We start from the raw sequence: 19,067 nt of genomic DNA, 5'->3' as shown, positions 1-19,067 counted from the left end.
CCATCATGGAGGCAGCAGACTGGTGTAGAGAGTCTACTTTCACGAAATTCTATTTGAGAAATCTAGAACCGAGCGTTTTATCTTAATTGTTGAAGAAAACAGAAAGAAAACATAAATAAAATAAACATTAAATATTGTACATTCATGTATATTATATATAGATATTGAAATTCTCTTTTCCGACGAGATGCGATGGATTTTTAGATGACGAATATAGACTAAAACGTGTTTGAATGAAAGAACAACAGAATATTCATTTGAATATAAGGGTAAATAATGGGTGATATTTTACATGGAGAAGAGGAGGAGTGATATTATTGTTTTAAAAATGTACAGTGTATATATATAAATTGAACAAGAATGTTTTACCAACCACAGAACAAATTTCTGCTTTGAGTTCCGGATGTATCCAATTATGTAAACCTATCAGGTAAGTGTAACGTAGTGAATATAAAATTATATAATTTGGTCCACAAATTTGAATTTTGTGAACAGAGATACACTAACCTGATATACTACCCACCTCCTCCCCTCAGTAATTTCTTTGGTGAATTCAGCTGGATTTTCGCCGGAGAAAACTGAGGTTCTAAGCGCTAAACTGATATAGATGTAGATGATTTTAAAAGATCAGCTAAGCGCTTGAGCGAGATAAGACCAAATACCGGGGAGAATATCCAATATCTTTTTTTTTTATTATATTCAGTCTATTAATCATGAAAAACGCTTTTTTTTAATGTCAGTAACATCCTTTTGGGCGCGTTGAACTTGGCAAACTAAACCTTATAGAATCCTGATTAAGTGCTGCTGCTAATGGATTCTTGATTTAAAAACTTTACTTACAGTAAATGATTATAAACTGTAATAATACACTACATGTTTAGTCATTAACTAAATAAAAGCAGATTTGCATGCACCCTAACTTAACACATGTGTAAATGGGGACATCTTATTTTATCTTTAATAGTTATTAAGCTAGTCATGTTAATATTTTGGCTTGTCCCAGACATGATTCAAATAATTACAGATCAACGATAGTAAAATCAGTCAACGTTCCCTGGTTTCTAAACGTACACGTTATATATTTCAAAAATGCATAAATTAGATTGACTCATTATTGTTTGCAAATAGTGTTTGGTAATTATGCCATTCATGTTCAGGATGTAAATACCCTGATGAAGGAAAGGTCGTTCTGTTTTCCATTGGGTAGAGAAATACATGTTGGACATTGGACAAATAGTTTGTCTTGGAAAAAACCACATTCAAATTGTTCAGAGACATGCCGATCGAGTTCGTCAGCATGCATAATACGCGGCACTGTTAGAACAAGAGATATCGGAATTCACCAAACATTCCAACGGGAAATAGATGCATAAACTAGCATTCCACAGAGTAAATTGATCACCCTGTCCAGAGGGATAAAGTATAAATAACCATAACGTTATACCTAAGAAACTGCTAGATTTCAAACTTGATATTTAGGTTAGTCAATAGTTGAGGTAATATTTTAGTTAATCTCCATTTTCCTGAAATTAAGGCAAAGACATAGTCGATATCTGTTAACCATCTAACTAATATGACCATTATTTTTCTTATTTTACAAAAATATAAAAAAAGATCATGTGGTGTGATTGCCAATGAGACAACTATTAACACGAGACCAAATGACACAGAAATTAAAAACTATAGGTCCCCGTACGGACTTCAACAATGAGCAAAGCCAATACCGCATAGTCAAAGGCCCCGAAATTACAAATGTAAAACAATTCAAACTAGAAAACTAACGGCCTAATTTATGTACAAAAAAATGAACGGAAAACAAGCATGTAACACAGCAACTAACGACAACCACTGAATTACAGGCTCCTGACTTGGGACAGGCACATACATACATACAGAATGTGGCGGGCTAAACATGTTAGCCGGATCCCCTTAACCTGGCACAGTGGTATAACAGTAGAACAAAAGAACTATAAAAATCAGTTGAAAAAGACTCAACTCATCAGATAGATACAAATAGAAATACATCTCTAACAAAAACACATAGTAAACGTGGCCGGTAACTTGTACATCCCAACAACAAATAGACACTAAGTACAGATCTGAGAGTACTCGCAGTTACTGACAGCTAGTTCAAAACCACTAACAACTTAAAATCGTGCATGTAAGACTAAATTGTCTATCAGTACACATCCAACATCCAATGGATTTAGTGTAAAGACTGCATAAACAGTCAGAGAAAAGCATGATCTTGTGCAATGCCAAGATACAGGTATCGACAAGTTGTAGATCCCTAAACGTGCATATGTATATAACCATAATATTTAGTTTGCTTTTAACATAATGATAACAAAATCAATAGTGGTACCTATAAAAACAATATTCAAAGATCGAATTACTGTCTTTGAGAATAAGTTTATCTAAAGGATCGATAAGTTTATTTGGATCGTTCCAAATTTCCGGCCACGGTAAACAACATTTCCGTGAAAATGAAGATGCTTTATCCCGTTTGACATAAGTTTTCTAAAAGTACATTTACATGTACCCCTCTTTTCACCCATTTTCTATTGTTATATCTCAATCAAAAATCAAAACAATCTACAATATCGTACGTTGATAACAAATCGATTGACTCAATAGCACTGAAGACGAACAGACACCTTACAAATAGCAACAGCAACTGTATATTTGATTAATTAAAGGAGGCGAATTCAATCAGACACCGCAGATTTCTTAATGTTTGAATAATTACATTAGATGTAGTTTCATTATAACACCTTATTCTGATTGGCTAACTGTACATCACGTGTTATTCCTCAAGCAATTGCATTGCACAATAAAACTTATCATTCATGATAACACGAGGTCCCACAATAAAGTGCACAGGTGAATTAATAAAAAAAAATGATAAAATTCTAGTATTTTTATTATCCTAGCTAAAAATGTAATTATAAGTATTGAATGCTTCTTTTTTTAACTTCATAGGATTGTAAAAGCGTTGACCGTGCGCACATGTGTAGAATGAAGCGCTTCCGCTTCATACAAAATGTACTTCGGTCAACGCGTGACACCCCAATGAAGTTACAAAAAGAAGCATTCAATTCTTAATTGAAAGGTTGTATTCAAAATTGAGGCGAAAGATATCAAAGGTACATTCAATGTGTAAAAAAATAAACGGTACCAACTTAGTGCAGCAGATACATTGTTCGTCAACATTTCATTGGAATCAAAGTGATAAAGACTGAAAACTTAAAGGATTATTTTATTCCTTAACCAACAGAAAAGTAATTTTTATAATAGAATCGTTCTGTTATTGCCATTGTGTGTATTGATAATGTTCTTTTCTGTTGGTTAAGGAATTAAATATTCCTTTAAGTTTTCCAATGAAATGTTGACGAACAATGTATCTGCTGAACTAAGTTAGAACGGTTTATTTTATAACATTTATATCTGTCTTTTCATGTTCTTGTATCGCAGGTATCATTTGTCCTATGATCTGTGAGTACGGGTTTGAAACAAGTCCATACGGTGGTAAACTTTGCAAATGTAACAAACCACGTAAGTCTATGTATTTCAAGATTTAGGAGATGAATACTATACTGGTGCAACAATCCACGTAAGTCTATGTATTTCTAGATTTAGGAGATGAATACTATACTGGTGCAACAATCCACGTAAGTCTATGTATTTCTAGATTTAGGAGATGAATACTATACTGGTGCAACAATCCACGTAAGTCTATGTATTCCTAGATTGAGGAGATGAATACTGTACTAGTGTTTCAAATGATTTTATAGTTTACTTAGTTATCAGCATTTTGTTACAGAGCCTATCAGAGTTCTTAACACGCATCTTCACGTTTCATATTTGTCTTGTCGGGACCTTTTAAACCCGACTATACGGTATTATTTTTCTCGTTGTTAAAGGACGTATCGTTGCTTGGAATTGGTCATAATTACTTTGAATTTGAATTCTAGTGGATAGTTGTATAATTGGCAATCATGCAACGTCTCCTTACATTTATAAAGAATGATAATACAAGAAATAGAGGCAGAGTAATTGCCAATGAAAGTGCATAGTGTTAAAAACCGAATTAAGCTGACAAATCTAGAGACCCCCTACCTTGTAATTGTATATTTATTATGAATTACATTCACGAAATCCGTAAGTTATGTAAATGCAGCTTTTTGTGGAATATTCATACATTATTATGTTCACGATTAGTTGTAAATATAATTAGAATTGTATGCACGTGAGATCACATCTGGGTTTGGACGGGTTCGAGTTACTTGTTCCATTCGAATTTACTTGTTTACGTAAAAGTCCCACTGTTATCTTTTATTGTCGCAAGGAAATTATAATAATAAGAGATCAATAAAGCAACGATTGTAAAGTGAAAAAGACAATCCATATGGTCTTTGATTTAAACAAATTCTGTTTTTCTTCTTTGATCAAAATAAATTGATCCAATATAGTTCACCTTTGCGACGATTTACAGAATATTTGTTTGTAGTGTAGATAAATAGCACATAAGTAGCTTCAGAACCCCAAAAAAGTCAAACTCTTGTTGATTTATACTAGAATTTTACAATTTTACTGGACTAAATGGGTATTTCAGTTATGTTCGAGTCCTACATTTACACATTGTAAAAAGTATTGCAACACCTTGATTTTTTGAAACTTGAAAAATCAGCCTCTTATTTTGGATGGAACATGATAAAATATTTGTAAAATAATATTAAAACATAGTTCATGATAACATTGGCATTAAAACGAACAAAAAATATATGAAAAAAAAATGTTTTATCTCACCACAATTTTAATAACAAAATAAAATGTTTCTTTAACGAAAAAATGCTTTTTACAACTTTTACTGTAGTCGAACTTTACAATGTCAGACATTTCAAAATTAATCTTAAGATGATTGTTCACATCATGGTTGATTTTTTTACGCCCAAAGAATTAGAACTGGATGCGTAGCCTCCATTCAAACGGATAAGCGCCTCGTAACGCGTTCTGATTCCTACCATAAATCGACTAATGTGTTGCTAACTTACAGGTAGCAGCAACCATTTCTGATGAAGGGCATTGTTTATTTCATGACTTGTTTGAACTGGGGTGTCCTTTCACGCCAAATAGTGTCCCATATATGCTTGATATTGTTCAAATCCGGGCTACGATCAGGCCAAGGAAGATGAAGCGAATTCCATTGGAACAATGGATCTTCCTCCACGATGCTAATTTTCAACTTTGGCGAGCTCTGCACTTCATTTGATACGGACAACTGTGTGTCTGCTCGTAAGCAAATGTCCTCGAAATGGTCTTATCGCACGATAACCAGTAGCGATGAGTCGATCTCGAACAGTTCTTATTTAAAGGCTCCTGTATGACCACCACTCACTTTTTTAGGATTGTATTGTATGCAATGGGTTTCCTTCTGACCAACCTTCATTATGCTCGATTTTCCCTAGCAGATGGTATAGGGGGTCTTCTTGATCTCGGAAGGTCTTTAACATCGTTTTTTGTCTGATTTATATTCTCAAAACGAATGGTGATGACCAACAATACATGCAGTTGTCACAGCGACATACCTACTTTTCTTATGCTGATAATCCGCCATTTTGCTGCAGTTAAGAGTTGTGGATGACCAATTACATGGTGTCAATCACTTAACTTTATAAACTTGGTGATCTAAAGTGTTGAAAACAATGAGGATAAAAACATCTGTTTTGTTGTTTACGGGTCTAGTAGCTGTATGTGCAGATAACAACTTGTCGAGTCGATATTTATTGATTAAACTCAGATGATATTTAAATCATGTTTAACTAGTTGTATTTCATCAATCTATATCACAAAAAAATGAAGTGTTTTTTTTAATTTCAATTTCAATTTGGTGTTGCAATACTTTTTTTCATGTGTATATTTGAAAATCCATTAATATTTACAAAATTGAGGAGCTGATAATAGGGAAATTAGGAAAATAAAGTAAAGCTAAGTAGTTCACTTTATGAAGTGTTGTTTTAATTTTTTAATACCTTTTGTTTATTGAGATGGCCATTTAACTAGTCTGACCTGCTTCTACTAGGCTAAGCTTATTTGAGAACATAGCGTACTAAAGATAAAATGATGAAATGATTATTCCAAATCGTGTTTCAGCCCAATGTTCCAATGTTCCACTGATATGTAATAGGTTCTGTGAAAATGGGTTTAAAGTGGACGCTAATGGATGTGAGAATTCCGATTGCAACACACCTCGTACGTCTGTATAATAAGCTAAACTTATTTCATGAAAACTGGGACAGCTTACTGAACGGTAACTTTTATTCATTTGTGATTGACTGCTGAAGTACTGACTTTGTACACACACTTTGAAAAATAAAACAATACACTTGGGTTTTTTAGCTCACCTGGCCGAAAGGCCAAGTGAGCTTTTCTCATCACTTGGCGTCCGGCGTCCGTCGTCCGTCGTCGTCCTGCGTTAACTTTTACAAAAATCTTCTCCTCTGAAACTACTGAGCCAAATTTAACAAAACTTGGCCACAATCATCATTGGGGTATCTAGTTTAAAAAATGTGTCCGGTGACCCGGCCAACCAACCAAGATGGCCGCCATGGCTAAAAATAGAACATAGGGGTAAAATGCAGTTTTTGGCTTATAACTCAAAAACCAAAGCATTTAGAGCAAATCTGACACGGGGATTGTTCATCAGGTCAAGATTATCTGCCCTGAAATTTTCAGATGAATCGGACATTTCGTTGTTGGGTTGCTGCCCCGGAAATGGTAATTTTAAGGAAATTTTGCTGTTTTTGGTTATTATCTTGAATATTATTATAGATAGAGATAAACTGTAAACAGCAATAATGTTCAGCAAAGTAAGATCTACAAATAAGTCAACATGACCAAAATGGTCAGTTGACCACTTTAGGAGTTATTGCCCTTTATAGTCAATTTTTAACCATTTTTCGTAAATCTTAGTAATCTTTTAGAAAAATCTTCTCCTCTGATACTACTGGGCCAAATTTAACCACACTTGGCCATAATCATCATTAGGGTATCTAGTTTAAAAAATGTGTCCGGTGCCCCGCCCAACCAACCAAGATGGCCGCCATGGCTAAAAATAGAACATAGGGGTAAAATGCAGTTTTTGGCTTATAACTCAAAAACCAAAGCATTTAGAGCAAATCTGACATGGGGTAATATTGTTCATCAGGTCAAGATTATCTGCCTTGAAATTTTCAGATGAATCGGACATTTCGTTGTTGGGTTGCTGCCCCGGAAATGGTAATTTTAAGGACATTTTGCTGTTTTTGGTTATTATCTTGAATATTATTATAGATAGAGATAAACTGTAAACAGCAATAATGTTCAGCAAAGTAAGATCTAAAAATAAGTCAACATGACCAAAATGGTCAGTTGACCACTTTAGGAGTTATTGCCCTTTATAGTCAATTTTTTAACATTTTTCGTAAATCTTAGTAATCTTTTAGAAAAATCTTCTCCTCTGATACTACTGGGCCAAATTTAACCAAACTTGGCCATAATCATCATTGGGGTATCTAGTTTAAAAAATGTGTCCGGTGCCCCGCCCAACCAACCAAGATGGCCGCCATGGCTAAAAATAGAACATAGGGGTAAAATGCAGTTTTTGGCTTATAACTCAAAAACCAAAGCATTTAGAGCAAATCTGACAGCGGTAAAATTGTTCATCAGGTCAAGACCTATCTGCCCTGAAATTTTCAGATGAATCGGACATGCTGTTTTTGGTTATTATCTTGAATATTATTATAGATAGAGATAAACTGTAAACAGCAATAATGTACAGCAAAGTAAGAACTAAAAATAAGTCAATATGACCAAAATAGTCAATTGTCCCCCTAAGGAGTTATTGCCCTTCATAGTCAATTTTTAACAATTTTCTTAAAATTTGAAGATTTTCAATAACATTTTCCACAGAAAGTACTGTTATAGATAGAGATAATTGTAAGCAGCAAGAATGTTTAGTAAAGTAAGATCTACAAACACATCACCATCACCAAAACACAATGTTGTCATGAATCCATCTGTGTCCATTGTTTAATATTCACATAGACCAAGGTGAGCGACACAGGCTCTTTAGAGCCTCTAGTTTTATCTGTTCGTGTAAAATAAAGGTATTGAATATTCCACAGTTATATTTCATCTATATGATGTCAAAACGATTATATATCAACCAGAAAGAAGTACATCGACTGAAAACATGGATATGAAAAAAGCTACAATTGATTACTTATTACTGTCAATACGCCGCGAATGATTAATGTTTAAATGAATAACTGTACTATACAGCTTTCCGATCTACTGTTTTCAGATTACCTTTGAAAACAGAGTTAAACATTTGACCCTTTCTAAACGATTCAAAATACAAGCATGACTATCATAACTTGATAACGCAGATTCTTAAAGATTTGTCTGGAAGGTTTTCTATAGATCTATATTATGGTTAGAGTCATTAACAAATGTTACATATATAGTGTTAACACTCATGAGCATAACACAACTGGCGATATGTTTAACAGCAATTACGGAAGCTATTCCAACAATATATGGATATTAGCTGGTGTTACAAGGAACAGTTGTCTCACATATATTTGTTCAAATTCTTTCCTTTTTACTTGATTTAAACGAAATTTTATATTTGAACTTAGGTAAAAATTCATAACCTTTGAGTCATTTTCAGCTCACTGCCCGGATGTTAATTGTGGAATGTACTGTGCACATAGATTTATACTTGACGCCGCCGGATGTGCAATTTGTAAATGCAACAAACCACGTAAGTCTGTAAAAAAAGCGTAATTATTCTTTAAATAGAGGAACAGCTTACCATAGATAGAAAGTTTATATATTGGTAATCGAATGTTATTGAAATTACTTTGTAAAGACACTCTGGAGGAAAAAAAAGTCTTCTTATAAACAATAAATGAAGGGAACGTTACTGGGTGCGACATGTGGAGTGGGATCTTCCTACCATTTCGAATCACCTGAGATCACCCCTAGTCTTGGTGGGGTTCGCGTTGCACTGTCTTGGGTTTTCTATGTTGTGTATTCTGTAGTGCTGTTTGTCTCTTTGAGTTTGAATGTCCGTTTGGTATCCTTCGACGCTCATAAACGTATGTAAAATCAATGATCCATGATCTATGAGCTTTGCTCAATCATTTTTTAGCTCGCTGGTCAGATGTTATATGCGAAATGTACTGTGAACATGGGTTCAAAGCTGGTACTGATGGGTGTGGAATTTGTGAATGCAACCTGCCACGTAGGTCAATAATTAGGATAAACGAATGTTATTTTCCAAATATATTCAGAACCATTTTAAATCAAATGAAAAACGCAATTTTTAAAATGTCATTTAGGTTCTTTATATTTGTGTTCTTAATCGAATTTCAACAAAGGCCACAGTAATATATCGCTGTTCAATAGCCATGAATCTATTAAGCAAAAACAAATCCGGGTCACAAACCAAAACCGAGAGAAACACATCAACTATATGAGGAAAACAACGGAATAACAAAAATACTGATGAACTGCTACAAAATCAAACGCCAACATACATATATAGAAACGGACTATTTCATAACAACTGCCATATTCCGGACTTGGTACAGAACATTTGAAGAAGAACTGGTGGGTTGAACCTGGTTTTATGGCTTATAATGCAATAATAAAACAGTTCTGCTAAAAAGACAACATTACGTAACAGAAATACAGTACAAATAAACGAAAGAGCGCTCATGACAGAGAAATACATAAATACATAATACAATAGTTTATTCCATATTGATAAAACTTTAGTAGGTGTTTCTATATGAATGGAAGCATATTCACCTGCGGAAAAAGGATATTCACCGCGCATAACGTCGCGTGCTTTTACCTGCACTATTTTGGTAAAAAAACGATTGATGTACAATTGGTTTTGGTTAATAATTGCCATTACATACATTTCTCTCGGAATATGGAATAAAACAATTACTGTCTTTTGTTTCGGTAAATATGTGGTTTAATTGACTTTTGAAAAACTGATATTCACTTCGGCCGTTGGCCTCAGTGAATATCAGTTTTTCAAAAGTCAATAAAACTACACATTTACCTCATCAAAAGACAGTAATTGTATAATATTACAACATGTAATACACAGAATAACAACGGACACTTATGTCTACCACACAAAGTACACCACAGTAGAATATTGCATATCGGGATGAATCATTTGTTCTTTTAGTTCCGTCATATTGACAAAATTGGGTGCACAAGGTAAATTGCCTATTGTGTTTCTAAATCACCGTCAAAGTAGTAAGTGGTTTACTTCTATATATTTCTTAAATATTTCGTTGATAGATTACGAAATAATTGAAAACCTTCGCTTCGAACTCTATTAAGTGAAGTTGGCCTTAAATACATTTTGTAGGTGTAGCTCTCCTTATATGTTCATTTTGGCCGTACGGCTTTCTCAAGCATTTATTTTTGGTCTGATTGTTTCGGATATAAGTAATTAGAATGAGAAAAGCGCTTCAATATGACACAATGTATAATACATGTTCATCGTACTAAACATTTCTATTTCAGCTCGAAGAGGTTATTAATCGGAAAGATGATTACAAAAATCATGTATACATGCAGTTATTAATAACAGCGGATATGTATGCCATAATAAAATTTAAAGATTATATCTTATGTTTATTTCATATTTCTTCTTGATTCAAGTAAAAGAGCAACACAAACCAACCATTTAGTGAACACAGGAAACATAAGTTGTTACTAACAAAATCCACAAAAGAGGGACAAAAGATACCAGAGGGACGAAAGAAACTAGAGGGACAGTCAAACTCATAAATCGAAAATAAACTGACAACGCCATGGTTAAAAATGAAAAGGACAAACAGACAAACATCAGTACACATATGCATGACACAACATAGAAAACTAAAGAATAAACAACACGAACCCCACCAAAAACTGAGTGTCTCAGGTCCTACGGAAGGGTAAGTAGATCCTTTTCCGCATAAAATGTTACTATCGAGAAAAAAAAGGTGATAATTCAATTTGTCAACTAGTTTAAATTAAATAAAATTCAACCAAAGGCTACACTCCAGTATAGTCCGTTGGGTACTGTGGAGTAAATACATACATGTACTCAACAAAGTAAGAACGCAAGGAGGTCGTTATTTCGTGTATGCAGGCATTTTAACTACTGGAATACTATCCAATTTTGCCGAAAACTTTTGATTTATTACACCACTTTCGAAAAAGTATCATGCTTTGTCATTTTCTACGTATGTTGTTCATAGATAGTAATATCCTTGTTTTCCGGGTGGGGGGGGGGGGGGGACTTGTGCTGCAATTAGTTATAGGTAGCCTTGCAAATTAAGATTTGACTATTATAAGAATCATTTGAAAACAAAACATAAATCTCTAACTGCAATTTAATTTTCAATTTTGAAGTACATGTACCTGTTTATTTGTTTCAGATTCCTGCTCTTAGCTATCCTCATAAGTCTCGGTTTAAGTTAGCGGTTTAAGTTAGAACTCATGGTTTCCCTTGATGGACGGTTGCTGCTTACAAAGAAACTCCATTCTTAAACAATGACCTATCTAGAGCTAATATTATAAAAGATCCTTCTTGCCATTGTGGGTCCGATATTTAGGATGTCTACCATGATTACTTCTTTGTTTGTCCAAAATACACATTATGTAGAAAAACCTTATTCAATAACCTTAACTGGCTATCCGAAAACTTTGTTTTAGATACAAAACTTTTAATTTGCGGACACATGGAACTTTCGAACGAACAAAATATTCAAATTTTCAAACATGTTTAAAATTTCATAAAAAGGTCAAACAGACTTCTTATGCCTTGATAGAGCGTTATTATTACTTGCACGGAACGTCATCGTCGTCATCAATACACAAGTCATCGTCACAAAATTATACGACTTTTCAAACCTTCTTTTTTCTCTTTTTACTTTCTCTCCACTTTTTTTACCTATGAAAGCTAGTATTATATTCTATAAACTGTTTGCTTTATTTGCATGTCCATTATATTATACTAGTATTGCAACTTTATATTGTATTACGGAGAAGACTTCATAAGTATGATTTACTTGTGTCTAATCCATTTTGCTTTAATTCAGGAAATAAAATATGTTTAAACTAAACTAAAAAGAAGCTAATGAATCAAGGGTTAAGTGTGGTAAAGTTAAAAGTAGTATATATTGTGTGGCAGCAGCAAATATTTTTGCCACGTTGACAAAAATTTTGCCCCCGTCAGCAAAAATTGCATAATATATTTGTTGGATAATATCAAAATATTGATTTTTAATTTGTAAAATATAAAAGAATGTTTTTATTTTTTTTTTCACTGCATTAAACAATTTTAATGCATTACCAATCAATTTAACATTGTTGATATGCTGGATATGGAAGTAGTAAAAGTAAATTGAACATTTAAAAAAAATTTTCATTTCATTAAACAATTTAACGCATTACCAATCATTTAAATTGTTGATATGCTGGATATGGAAGTAGTAAAAGGAACATTTAAAACAATTTGAGAGCTTTAATTTGATAAAAGTTTAATTGGTAAATATAATAATTAACCCTAACCCTAACCCTAACCCTAACCCTAACCCTAACCCAAACAAAAATATCATACATTATAAATTATTATTATTATTAATAAAACATGGATGAGATAGAATCATGTGAAAATATAGCCAGACTTGATAACATATTCGATATAATATATGCAAAGTCAGTTTTTGACATTCTGAAGAAGGAAAATCAAGTGGAACACATAAGTGGAGGAAATGCATGGGATTTTTTTTATCAAGTAGAAACAGATAAAGTGTACACCGATTTTGTTAATTTAGTCAGACAATCAAATATTCCAGATAATGTGAGAGTCTACTATCAACTTACATTTTTACAATCAACAGATTGGAAAAATACTATATTGAAAACACCGCACAGAGCATCTCGCATAATAGATAAAGTTGAAAAAATGATAGATTTGGAACCTATTTTTAACAATGGAAAATGATGATTTAGATGAAAAACTTAGGAATGTATATTACAATACAGCAAATGGGGGAGCATACCTAAGTGCTGAAAAAATTTATCAAACGTTGAAGACATCAAGAGATGGAAATGTACCAAGCGTATACAAGATCAGGAAATGGATGGAAAAAATAGACGACTACAATTTACAAAAACCTGTAAAACGTAGAATTAAAAGAGTGAAAATAATTGTATCGGAACCGTATGAGCAATACGATGCTGACCTTATGGATGTATCCAACATACAGAAATATAACAATAAGACACGTTTCCTGTTGGTTGTTATCGATATTTTCACACGGTTTTTATGGATTTATCCATTAAAAAACAAGTTTGGGAAGACAGTAGCTGATGCATTTGAAAAAATCTTCAAACATGGTAAAATCCCTTTGAAGGTTTCCACAGATGCGGGAACTGAATTCAAAAACAAAGATTTGAAACGTGTGTTTAAAAAATATGACATTTACCATCATGTCTATTTAAATTCCGACAGTAGTAAAGCGTCAATAGCAGAGAGGGTCAATTTGACATTTCGGAGGATGATGTTCCGATATTTTACAAAGCATAGAACTTATAGCTATCTCAATGTTCTACAAAATTTGGTAGCAAGTTATAATGCAACGCCACATAGAAGTTTAAATAATACAGCTCCAAAAGATGTGAATGAGAAAAACAAATATGATTTGTGGGCATATATGTATATTAAAACTCCACCCAAAGAAAAACGAATCAGAGAAAAGAAAGAAACATTAAAAGTACAACGTAAAAGAGGGAAACAGTTTCATTTTAAAATCAATGACATGGTAAGACTGAGCCATTTGAAGAAACCGTTTCAAAGAGCTTATCAGCAACAGTGGACCTCCGAAATATTTAAAATATATAGACGATTTCTAATACATGGGAAAATCTTTTATAAAGTACAAGATTTTTTGGACAAGGAAGTTGTAGGCAATTTCAATTATACAGAGTTGCAGCGTGTGAAAAAGGAGGCTGACGCATTGTGGTTTGTTGAGAAAGTGCTTAAATGGCGAAGGCGGAATGGTCAACGTGAGGGTTATGTAAAATTCCAGGATTGGGATAAACGTTTTTGTCAGTGGATTCCTGAGAGAGATATTGTTGACTTTTAAAATGAGCTTTTACATGGTCATTAACAGTAACAAAAATTTAGACATTTACCCACATAACAGACCACACAAATTCCGTACATATCTTCAGACGCCAATAGTGATGAAATCAAAATGGAAAGTCGCATTAGTTGATATTAAATTATCATCAAATAATGATCTATATATATATGCAAACATATGCGGTGATGTAATAGTCGATGGTAACAAACAACCCTTATTGAAGCGAATATGTTGCTGCTCTCAAACTGAATACTACCACTTTGATCAACTTGCATACATTCCAGTGGTGAAAAGTGAAATAAGAGACATTGAATTCTTTATTACTGACATGCAAGGGAGTCATGCATCATTTTTAAAAAATCCAGTGTCGATTACACTGCACTTCAGGTCGTATCCATACTTTGCATGATAATCATGGAATTGAACAATTCTCAATATGTGCTAGACCCTAGGACATGGATAATGTACTATGAAAATCTAGCGAATGACAAACATCACAATTCATATCTTAATAATTCATACAGAAGAACTATCCAGAGTGGTGGTTCCCTCACTAATTCAGCAGCTAGCTTCATGGAACCAATCACATTACCACAAAGTAAACCACATGCGCAATCACCCATTAAACTTGTAACACATGCACAGCAGCAGGTGGAAAATGCTAAGTCGGAAATTAGTCGAGCTGTGAAAAAGATAAAACGCAAACGTGGGAAGTTACAAAACAGTAATAGAAAAAGCCATAGAGGGGAGCAGAAGAAAACGAAAAAGACAAAGAAAGGAGGAAGGAAAAATAAAACAAACAGTAAGAAAGGAAGTGTACAGAGTGTGAAAAAAAGATTAAAGAATCAGCTAATTGAAAAGGATATTTTCCAGTAAAATTCAAAATGGCTAAAATAAATCCTGAAACATTTCATGAGCTGCAACCAAGTCAGTTGTCTTTATTCAATCTACCAGGTCATCAAACTGCAGTCACAAGAATCACATATGAACATATTCGACCAGCTGCAACTTTTACAAAGACATCGCCAATAGAGTTTCACATATCTGGTGGAACAGAGTATCTAGACTTAAGTAAATCAACAATGCATGTACGTCTAAGACTTAAAAGAGGAGATGGAACCATAGCAGATAGCAGTGACGTTAATTGCGGGCCTGTGAACTATGTTTTGCATGCATTATTTAATCAAATAGATGTTTTAATTCAAAATAAAATTGTCACATCTTCAACAGGATTTTACCCTTACAAAGCTTATATGCAAACTTTATTGAAATATGGGAAAGAAGCTAAAGAATCGCAGCTCTCAAGTCAATTATGGATAGACGATCATCAAGGAACATTGGATGATGCAGATTGTAACACAGGATCAAATCTTGGGCTCTACAGAAGAACAGCATACATAAAAAATGGTAAAACTGTTGATCTTGAAGGAAACATTTTCCATCCCCTGTTTTCAATGAATCGTTACATATTAAATCAAGTAGGAGTTACTGTGAAATTCTACAGATCGAGACCAGAATTTTATCTAATGTCGGTTGATGAAGATGCTGATTATTACCTTGAGATTGAAGATATGTATCTATCAATAGCAAAGATCCACGTTCACCCCGGCATTGTATATGGCCACGATTCTATACTCAGGACAGTAAACGCTAAATATCCCATTGTGCAAAATGATGTTCGCACAATTTCACTTCCAGCTGGTCAAATAAGTTTTAACTTCAACAACATATTCCAGAATAATAGACCCAATAAGGTATTGATAGCCTTTACGGGGAGTCAAAACATAGCAGGTGACTACTCACTATGTCCGTGGACATTCAAACATTGCCACCTAAGTGAAATAAATCTTAAAGTTGAGGGAGTGCCAGTTTCCGGGAATCCTGTCAGAGTAAAATTTGACTCGTCAAGTGGAGAATCATCCATTGTTGCATTTCGCAATCTATTTGAGGTTGCTGGGAAAACTCTGCAAGACTGTGGTAATGGATTAAACAGAGACAGTTTTTCTGAAGGATATGCCTTGTATGCCTTTCAACTGGAACCAATTTTTGAAGGTTTAGATTATTTAACATTGAAAAGGAATGAACGTGTCAATTTGGAATGCACATTTGATTCTCCCCTCACTGAACCAACAACTATAATCATTTATAGTGAATTTAGTGGATATTTTGAAATAACTCAAACTCGAGACATCATAATTCAAGAATGAACACTATGCAATTGGAGTGTATGATTAATTGTGATGAACTAATGAAGGATAAAATTGTTGGTATATTTGCAGCAGATCAGATACCTAAGATAGTGAGAAATCGACCCATGGGATTTATTTGTAACACTGAAAATCATTTTGAGAATGGTGCACACTGGATCGCCTTTTTCATAAATGAGGAACGAAGAGGGATATTTTTCGACAGCTTCGCACACTCTCCCGATTATTATTCACGTCACTTCTTAAAATTCTTTGAACACAATGCGATATCTCTGGAAATAAATCAAAAACGATTACAGAGTGAGAATTCATCAGTATGCGGTCAATATTGCATTTTCATCTTATCACTCTTATGTAGAGAGTATGATCTAACTAACATTCACGATTTTTTCAGTGATAATCATCAAGCAAACGACATCTTTGTTTTCAATGTGATTGGTAAAACCTATTCACACTGCATATGAAAAAGTGTTTAAAATGATGAGACACATGGTAACAATCATCATTCGAGCAAGAGGTGATCATCATGAGTTTGGTGAAATTTCAAACACCCATGACTTCAATATGTGTCGGTCCAACGGGTTCAGGAAAAACTACATACATTAAAAGATTATTAGAGAACGCTCAGGAAATGTTTACAATACCACCTCAGAAGATATACTACTGTTACAGCATATGGCAAGATGTCTTCGATGAATTGAAAAAAACTGTCTCCAACATTTCATTTCAACTGGAACTGCCTGATGAAAGTGATTTTCTTGTTGATAAGGATATACACACATTATGGATCATTGATGATAAAATGGATGAAGTAGTGGACTGTAAACTGATGCAGAAGATTTATTGCGTTTTAAGTCATCACACCTTAACATCAATTATTTTTATACTACAAAATTTATATCAGAAGGGGAAGGTTATGCGATCAATCAGTTTGAATTCTCACGTCTTTTTTCTTTTCAAAAATGGTAGAGATTCACTGCAAATACAATCTTTAGCTCGACAAATGTTTCCAGGTCAAGTTCGCTTTTTCATGGACGTTTACCAACGTGCAATTAGCAGACCATACAATTGCTTGATAGTGGATATAGCACCAGGTTCAAACCCTGAATATCAGTTGCGCGCAAATCCTTTTCCGGGGGAGGACACGATTGTTTATCAACCAAAATGATTTTAAAAGAATCAAGTAGAAGCTTCCTTAAATTATTGGCGAACACTACACCTGAACAATCTGCTCAAATCATAAAAAGCACGGACCACAGACAATTACAACTATTAGTAGAAATAGTATTCAACTGTCTAAAAAGCGTCATACCATTGTCTGAGAGGGTTAAAAGGAATCTTTCAACTTTTGCAAAGTTCATTCGTGCTGTGGTAGTTAATAATATAACACCTCAGTTGAGGAGAAAACGTTTACTGAAGATAATTGTTATTATTCCAACATTGATATCATCTTTTTTCAAATACTATGACTCGGGAGTTAATACTATTACCCAAGGAGAAATATGAAAGATTGATGAATATGTCCAACCAATGTGAAATTGTTAATGTGAAAGAAAAAGAAAAGGAATATGATGGTAAAGATAGTGACAGTATAAAAACAGAAATAAACCTAGAAGAAGATGTAACCAAACAACATGGTAGTGGTCAGGTTTTGCAAAAAACAGAATTGAAAAATTTAAAAGAAACTGTAGATCGATCAAAATCAGACAATCAAGAGGAAAATAGGATGGATGTTGATGAATATGATGGTGCAGCAGAGGGTAAAGCTATCAAGATGTCTCCTGAAAAATTCTTAAGAAATGTGGAAAAATCGCAAAATCGCAAAAGATTAAAGAGTAAATGGTTATCATTTCATTTGTAATGAAGAAGTGGATTATTTAAAACTATTGGAGACTTCAATCAATCACTTGTATTTTTCTTTAAATTTGTCTATATTTATATATGTATATAATATATTGTCTATTTGTATATTTACACTGTGTACCTTTAAATTTAATTAATAAAATAAATATTTAGATAACATATGTTCGCCTATTAGTTCTAGTCCACGATCGCGTAGTATATATAAAACGTTGAAAGTGCTATTGATATCACAATTGTCATGGCTGATGATCATTTCTGCGAGGATTTATTGCGTCTTTATCCTGACAGTAACCCTCAATATCAACAGCAGTTGCGAGAGTTAAATGATCGATTGAGTGTTGATAATGACAACAGATCAAATCTTACGGTTAAGGTCTATTCATGTTATTATTGTAAACTTCTGTTTGATCACCCTTCCAAACTGAAGAGACACCAGAGAAACAGTTGTACATTTCCATGTCGACAATGTGATAGACATTTTGATTCAGCGGAAAATTTGTTTAAACATAGCAACATCGATCATACAACTTATCAGACTGGTTCAGGAAACACTGATTCAAATTCACATACTACAATCAAACATAAAAGTGTGGATAAGTCTGCTCTCTTGGGAATAGCACGAGCTCGTTTCATTTATCCGAATGAGGATAATGGGGAAAAGTATGATCTTCTAGCATTTTTATCTGGAATTAAGCATGAGGTAAAAACTCATTTACAAGAGATGTGTGATGAACTCGGTCATATTAAGTGGTATATGAATTGTCTTGTGCAAATGATCAAGCCG

The 19,067-nt window shown here is 33.7% G+C and overlaps 2 protein-coding genes across 2 annotated transcripts; both read left to right on the top strand.

The window, feature by feature from the left end:
* The first annotated feature begins 13,058 nt into the window (after positions 1-13,058).
* On the top strand, positions 13,059-14,213 carry LOC139494594 (uncharacterized). The gene has a single exon (XM_071282753.1). The coding sequence runs from the start codon at positions 13,059-13,061 to the stop codon at positions 14,211-14,213; it is 1,155 nt and encodes a 384-aa protein (XP_071138854.1).
* An 884-nt stretch (positions 14,214-15,097) lies between these two features.
* LOC139494593 (uncharacterized protein F54H12.2-like) lies at positions 15,098-16,420 on the top strand. Its single transcript, XM_071282752.1, has one exon. The coding sequence runs from the start codon at positions 15,098-15,100 to the stop codon at positions 16,418-16,420; it is 1,323 nt and encodes a 440-aa protein (XP_071138853.1).
* The last annotated feature ends 2,647 nt before the right edge of the window (positions 16,421-19,067 follow it).

The sequence above is a fragment of the Mytilus edulis genome, chromosome 11, assembly GCF_963676685.1.
Source record: "Mytilus edulis chromosome 11, xbMytEdul2.2, whole genome shotgun sequence".
NCBI classification, from domain to species: domain Eukaryota; kingdom Metazoa; phylum Mollusca; class Bivalvia; order Mytilida; family Mytilidae; genus Mytilus; species Mytilus edulis.
Note: the sequence above shows the minus strand (reverse complement) of the source record. Positions and strands in the feature narration are given on the sequence as shown.